The following is a 7,765-nucleotide window of genomic DNA, read 5'->3' as shown; positions in this document are numbered from 1 at the left end:
CAAGTAGTCACTCGTAGCAGTAACAGAATGGCGTGAAAACTTAGCTGTAGCTGCGTTTGCAGGCGGCTCACCAAATCAAACTCAGACACGCTTCCGTGAAGTTTGAAAACAGTTTAAAATAGAAACGAAGATTTCCCCTCAATAATTTAATAACTGTAAGTGCCTTTTCACACGTCCCTTGAATCATTATCTAGATCTGAAATTAATTTATTTGACTAAAGGTTTATTCGATATTAGTATCAAATAAAAAAATCGGTTAAAGTCATGCGAGAAAAAAAATTTAAGCAGTTTTTACGTCAAATTTCGGGAAAATCTGAAACAAGTATAAAAATTGTCATATCTCCTAAACTATAAAACTTTAGTCATAGAAAGTAAGGTTCAATAATTAGCAAATGAACTCCTCTATACGCGTATTAGCTATGGCGGGTTCAGTTCCAGTCACCCTGTAGAATTTCAGTCAGAGCAAAAAGAGAATATTTATAAGTAAAACTTATGTTCCAAATGATCTTGTTAGGCCGGGTTCCCACTATGCCGGACCGGCATTTCTGCCGGAAACCGGACACCGGACAAGGGTGTTCACATTACACCGGATCACCGGATCCGAAATCCGAGCCGAATGAAGTGCGGGGAGCACGGGCGGGGCCGGGCGGGAAGCACGGGCGCGGCGGGGTGGGCCGCAAGCCGCAACTCGTTCACATTACTCCGGTCCGGTGATTTTGCCGGCATTTTGTAGCGACAAAACGCTCGGTAAAAATGCCGGATCCGGGATAATGTGAACAGCTTCATACAATTTGTACCGCCGCTAGGCCTTCCGGCGATTTTACCGGACCGGGAGATCTGCCGGTCCGGCATAGTGGGAATCCGGCCTTAGAGACAGGTAGCATGAAAACCAAAAAGAACGCATGTAAGGCGAAACGAAGTCGAATAATCGCGCTACGACCGCGCGAGCTCTAGGACACTCGTGGTATTCCGCGGCACTTCGTACTCGCTCGGCTCTCCACGCCGCCCGCGCCCCGCGGTCGGCAGTCGCAGGCTATCACGCGCCGATTACGCGTCGTTTTCGCGAATAATTAATATCTTCCGTGTCCCACACCTCTTCTTCTGTGCTGATGATTGTTATTAGTTAGAACTTTAGATTAATAAAGTGAATACAACCATCACAGTGGCTGCCCAACTCGTGGCTTCGAATTCACCTTGAGATTTTCGAGAAGTTTCGTCGCGAGTGCCGCGATAGACTTACCTATAACCTATGTTTCGATACGTGAAAACAACATAAGTTACGTGACGAACTGTTACCATGCCGATGGAACTACGGAACGCGAAAGTACTACCGACTGAAGATATTATGAGCGACGACACGAGCGAGCCTGAATACTACGACCAGGCGGAGCCGCGCGCCATGAGCGCCCCCGCCCCCGTCCCCGCCGGAGCGCCTGGCGGCGCCGGCGGCGCTTCTACGAGTGCGACCACGGAGACCGTGTTAGCCGGTTTCATGGAGTCCTTCGTCAGAATGCAAGCGGAAACCAACAGAACCCTAGTGGAAACCCTGAGGGCTTTCAGCGACTGCTCCAGGAACCTACCGACATCGACGCCAACGCCCGACGTCCGGTCCCACACCTCTTCTTCTGTGCTGATGATTGTTATTAAGTTAGAACTTTAGATCAATAAAGTGAATACAACCATCACATAACTTATTTTTATCTTTTGCTTCACAGCCGGGTTGGATTGAAAAAGTTCGTACTGCAGTTAGTTTTCAAAGTATTTTTAGATTAATTTATTATTGACGGGATCGCTACCATGTACGAGTACCTTAATTTCCCCGCCAATTTCCTCAGTTACTCCGTGATCATGGTGCTTGCAACAGTGCCGAAATATCAGAAACTCGAAATTAAGGTACATGGTAGCAATCCCGTCAATAATAAATATTCTGTTATTGACCATGAAAGTTTAACACAATACATTTTTAGATTCTTTGAGTTTATTCACTTAGGTCATTATGGGGCAATGAATGGAAGGCAGTACATTAATCTCAATACTGTGGCATCTTTAGTTATAAATAGGTTTTATTTTACGACAAAAATATACTTATGTGACATACCTACAAGATATCCAGTATAATAAACTAATGGGGCCTTGGTAACAGCTTTTATGAAAACGAAGACGTTTCATCTCACTAACAAAGCTCTCCAGATTTATTTGGCGTACAACCTGTGTTCATTTCTGAGAATCACTGAATTCACACGCTGCCCACCGCAGCCATGCTGTGACGTACAAGTGACACGTTATTCATTCATGAATAGAACATATCCAGATTACACACGGTGGCGGATTTACAAACACCAACTTTTTCAGTCGACTGGAATTTTTCAGTGCCTTTATACCTGAATAGGGATGGGCATCTAGCTTTGTGCTTCTAAAAAAAATTTAGGATAAAGTGATGATATGTTAGTTAAACTCTATCTACCGATAAAACTTTGAATATTTTAAATTAATGGCTACATCAATAATATAAACCAAAAAACGTAACTCCTATATTTTAGTAATTCATAATTTGCCGCTATTTAAACAATCTTTCCTAGCTAATAAGTTACGTCTAGAAAAATACTGACACTAAATGGGTATGGACCGTCCACGCCAAGTCATTACTAAGGCCGGCTGGCATCTGAAGATTTTTAGTTTGCATTCATTAATTAATATCAACTTGCGTATAAGTAGTCGTGGAATGAGACCTTTTTGCTGAAACTTTTATGGCGCGTTATTCCACGAATCTGCTCGTCCCCCGACCGCCGTCACTTGTTGCTCGCCAATGATCTCGTGCTCAGACAACCGCACGTAAATTGCTGCTACTCAGTCCGTGTTTTATATTTCGTCGCTTTACTGAAAAACACGGTGTTAAACAAAAATTGACCGTGTGATTTTTTGTTTGGATTTTAATTTTTTATGTAAAATACCACAGATATCTTTTTAACCTAAAAATATGCAACTTAATCTCAAAAGTTTGTGGACATTTTTTGTCGTACTAAGTATGTCGCCACGTGGTGTGAGTGAAAATGAAACTAACGTACCTAACCATTATAAGAAAACGTTGAGTTGTTACTACTATAAACTCAATGTCAAATGTTTTCAAAACTAACTGCAAATTAGTAAAGACCTAAACTTTAACTTAAGGTGCCGCTTACTAAGAGTAGTTATACAAAGTTTCGGTATGACCAAGTGATCGGCTAACATATGTATTATTATTATGTATAAAACGTTGACCAGTCTAAGCGGTACTGTTATGAATATCGATCGCTTTAAGTGCACAATTTCGTATGTACACTTCCGTTCAAAGTGTGTGCTTACCATAACAAGAGCTATGTTCCTCTACTTCAGTAAGAAATGAAAACAAAGGAGAACGAACACTTTCTGTGAAGCGTTGGTAGCGGTACTAAGTTCTTTGTACATCTACTTCATGTCTATTTATGCCTTCTTAAAGTATTAAGTATAGTACAATATTGTGTTTATTTGAGGTAGCTAATTACTGACATAGTTCGCGGGAAAAGTAAACTAGAAATTATCTTTCCTGTTATGACTTTATTCTAAAACATTTCTTTATTATTATAGTCCGATCAACGAAGCTTTTGATACCTACCAGACTAATTCCTCTGTCTATGAAACTTAGCACATGATGAAAATAGGTAATTCAGATTATAGATATACAATAATCCAACAATTTTTATTATGGGAAGTTAATATACCAATCTACAACTGCTACAACCCTGTACAACTCGGTACCATATTGGTTTTTCATTTTTATAAAATCACGCTTTTACCACTTACTGCCGCAACCACTTAGCCCACTCGTTTGTATGCCCTACATTTTGTTAAACTTCATTTAAATTTTATAAGAAAAGTAGCAGTTAAGCGGAACGCTTCCGAAGTCTAACCGAAGAGTTTAACAGTGATTGATTGGTTTGATTTCCAAGTAGCTTCCTACTAGAATTATTACAATTTATGGTTATTGCTGGTAAGTTGGAAATTAACATTTTTTATTTAATTTAACAACTCATCTGTACCTACTCTTTTGAACATTAAAAATATTATTATGCATTTTTAAAACTCAAAGATATTAGGAGATAAAATGTTGGTTAAATAATTCGAGATAAGTGTAGTAGACATTTGCCTCATTTCTCGCCGGTGCATATATGTACTTAGCGATTCGGCTGAATCAATACGAAGGCAGACGCGAACAACAAACATGGACCTCTGATGATTATACGGGCTGAAACATATCGAGCCGACATACAACGAGCCAATATTTTCTCGTACAAATATGTTGACAAATAAAGAAAAAAACTTATTGAAATGAATGCCTTGTACACGGATAGCATTTTCATTTCATGTTAGCTTAGATGTAATTGATATTGTTCCGGGGAAATTTTAGTTTTCTTATTTCCTTTTCTTGAGCCTTCTTTATCTGTCTTCGTAACTTACCTATAAAGTCATAAAAGTAATTTATTTTCTGCAAATAGGCTTATAAAAAGCGCTTTAACACGTCTGTTTTAGTTTAATCCTACCACTGCTTCGAGACAATAAATGGGCAAGTTCTGAGAAGAAAATGGCGCTAGAAACTTAGTCACCTTTGTCAGCCTCTTTTAAAAGGGTTTCAGTTTTTAGGTCCATGAAACACACTACCAGACCAATTTGATAAAACTTTCTCTCTTAGGCTGGGTTGCACCATCTTACCTGTGATCTTACTTTAACTTTGACAAACGTCAAAAATCTTTCAAACTGAATACAAAAAGCACCGATTATCGTCATAGTTACAGTTAAAGTTAGTTAGTGCCAATCAGCCTTAGAATACTACATTTTTTTCTGATGATTATAGGCGGTACGAAGTTAATTATAAAAATATTAACTAGACAGTAATAACATTCCAAACATTACCATCTTTTTATAAGCCAAAGCCAATGCTTACACAGTAGTCAGATGTAAAAATGCTTGTCGATCTTGAGTGTGATATGTCTCATCAAGCCGAAGCCGAGTCAATACCTAATTCAAATGTTGATAAAGGTACGCCGCTCGCGGGCTATTCGAGCTCCTCAAATATTCATGAGCTTCTTTGAACCAAGGAAAACGCAACTTGGTGGCGCACTGTAGCAGACGAGGTGAAGAAAATCGACAAGACCTGGAGCGAGATCAAGCGCGAAGCTCAAGACCGAACGCGATGGAGGATTGTTATGGACGCCCTCTGCCCCATTTAGGGGACGTAGGACCTTAAGTCAAGTCTTTGGACCCGTAATTGCCAGCGAACGAGCTAAGTAATGCTACGTTTTAAATACATATAAATGCATCCGTCTTTGCACTGTGATGTATTTGAATTTTTATTTCCAAAGGTGACTAAAGTTTCAGTTCTACTCCAATTGCAGATGCATTTCAATAGCACTCAATAAAAAAAATTGTGACTGAGTTTCTTGCACTGCTTTTTCTCAGCATTGACTCATTTATTGACCCGAAGCAGTGGCAGGGTTAATACTGGGACATGTAAAAAAGTACTTTTTAAAAATTCAAATGAGTTTTAAAAATACAATGAAGAAAAATAAAGTGTTAATAGGATAGTGTAATTATCATCAGGATTAGGCAACTAGTATTATAAATGCGAAAGTTTGGATGTCTGGATGTTTGTTACTCTTTCACGCAAAAACTACTAAATGGATTTTGATGAAACTTTAGAGTAGTATTATTGTTTAAAACCCAGAATAACATAATAATACAGGCTATAATTTATGACGATCTGTGACAAAATAAATTTCACGCGGGTGAAGCTGGCGGGCAAAAGCTAGTTCTTAATAAAAACCAGGTAAAGACCGAGACAAACTTTGCAATGTCCAGTATAGTTTCAGGTGTAACAGTTCAAAAAGTCCACGGCTCGAGACTTTTACCCGACTTCGTCAAAAGCCGAAATTACTTGAATCTATTTCGAACTTCGTCGAAGGCGTCGGTGTGATTTAGGATGCACTAATCATTCAACGTAGTTAGCAGCTACATCGTTACATCGATCATTGAATTATACTCGTAGCATACAGGGTGACATTGCAAGGTGGTGCCAATTTTTTATAATGATCTCTAACAATATGACTTTAACGTATTACCAGGCCTGTTCATCTCCGCGAGTTTACATCGAAAACAAAACACGCACGATGGCCCACCTACAGGATACTTTTCCACAAGGCCTCACATACGAGCGAACATTGACTCACGCACGCGTATTCTTGTGTATGATGGAAGAAAAAAAGAAAATGGTGTACTGAATACTGTGCAGTATTTAACTGCCTAAATAATGATAAAAACACAGAATGTACTTTTTTAAGTTGTCTCAAGACACTGAAAGGTAAATAAGTAGTTAATATTATTCATGATTATTCATGCTAAATCATGTATTTCTTCCGCCATTTTCCGCAGTTTGGCACCTCACGTCACATCATTTTACCGAAGTCAGCCCTATAGCTTCGGCGCAGTGCCGAGCACTGACGTTTGTCAACAAAATGGTGCTTGACTCTTGAGACAGGCTAAATTACACCATATTGTTAATGACATTGAGCATACATTTTTTTAAATACCTTCGCGAAGTAAAACTTCTGTACGTAGTACTTATTATTATTCTGTGGTATTACACTATAATAAATAGTGGTTTTGTTAATATAATGCGCGGGCGCCCATACCTTACATGGTAGAGGTAATGCTTTTATTTTATTCAATAAGTACACATACAGGTGGGGCATTCCACGCGAAGCGGACAGGTAAAAAAAGTCGATGTTTCCGATTTCAGTAATATTTGAGTATGTTTTACCTACACATATTATTGATACGTGTAACAAATATTTTTGTAANCTACGACCAGGCGGAGCCGCGCGCCATGAGCGCCCCCGCCCCCGTCCCCGCCGGAGCGCCTGGCGGCGCCGGCGGCGCTTCTACGAGTGCGACCACGGAGACCGTGTTAGCCGGTTTCATGGAGTCCTTCGTCAGAATGCAAGCGGAAACCAACAGAACCCTAGTGGAAACCCTGAGGGCTTTCAGCGACTGCTCCAGGAACCCACCGACATCGACGCCAACGCCCGACATCCGTCCGCCTAGCGCCTACTCGTCCGCGGTCACCGGCAACTTCGCCAAGTGCACTGCACGTTTTGACGGGAGGTCGCGCGACGCGGAGGTACTGGAGGCGTTCATCGACGCAGTGCAGGTGTACAAGGAGTGCGCGGGCGTCAGCGACGAGCACGCGCTGCGCGGCCTGCCCATACTGCTGGAGGGCGACGCGGCCGTGTGGTGGCGCGGCGCTCGCGCCAGCGTGCACACCTGGCCGGACGCCGTGGCGCGACTTCGCGCCATGTACGGCATGCAGCAGCCGCCATACAAAGTACTACGTGAGATCGTCAACACGGAACAGAAAGACTCTGAACGTGCAGAAGTGTTTGTGTGTAAAGTGCGGTCTATGTTTGCTAAATTACCATACGCAGTGCCGATGTGTATGCAATTAGATCTAATTTACGGCCTTTTACATCGACGTGTGAGAAAGCGACTACCTAGAGGTGATGTTAACGATATTGATATTGTGATAGAAAAGGTAAGGGCCATAGAAGATTCTATTGTCGAATTAAATCTTAGTACGTACGCCGCGAACCCGATCATTTCTACGACGAAATCGGCAAGTCAAAACTTGTCGCGATCATCGCACGCCGCGCCGCGCGACCGGGGTCATCAACTTGAGTCAGAGAGCTTGAGTTCTGAC

The 7,765-nt window shown here is 41.3% G+C and overlaps 1 protein-coding gene across 1 annotated transcript; it reads left to right on the top strand.

Annotated features, from left to right (window-relative positions):
- Positions 1–908: 908 nt before the first annotated feature.
- On the top strand, positions 909–7,765 carry LOC114366100 (activity-regulated cytoskeleton associated protein 2-like; the record flags this gene model as incomplete). The annotated part of the gene is made up of 2 exons (XM_028322886.1): positions 909–1,384; positions 6,881–7,765. Coding segments are annotated over exons 1-2 (972 nt in total), but the record flags the coding sequence as incomplete, so codon positions are not given.

This window comes from Ostrinia furnacalis, unplaced genomic scaffold (genome assembly GCF_004193835.3).
Source record: "Ostrinia furnacalis isolate ACB-3 unplaced genomic scaffold, ASM419383v2 OfSCF0535, whole genome shotgun sequence".
Taxonomy (NCBI): Eukaryota; Metazoa; Arthropoda; class Insecta; order Lepidoptera; family Crambidae; genus Ostrinia; species Ostrinia furnacalis.
This window is presented reverse-complemented; position numbering and strand designations above follow the sequence as displayed.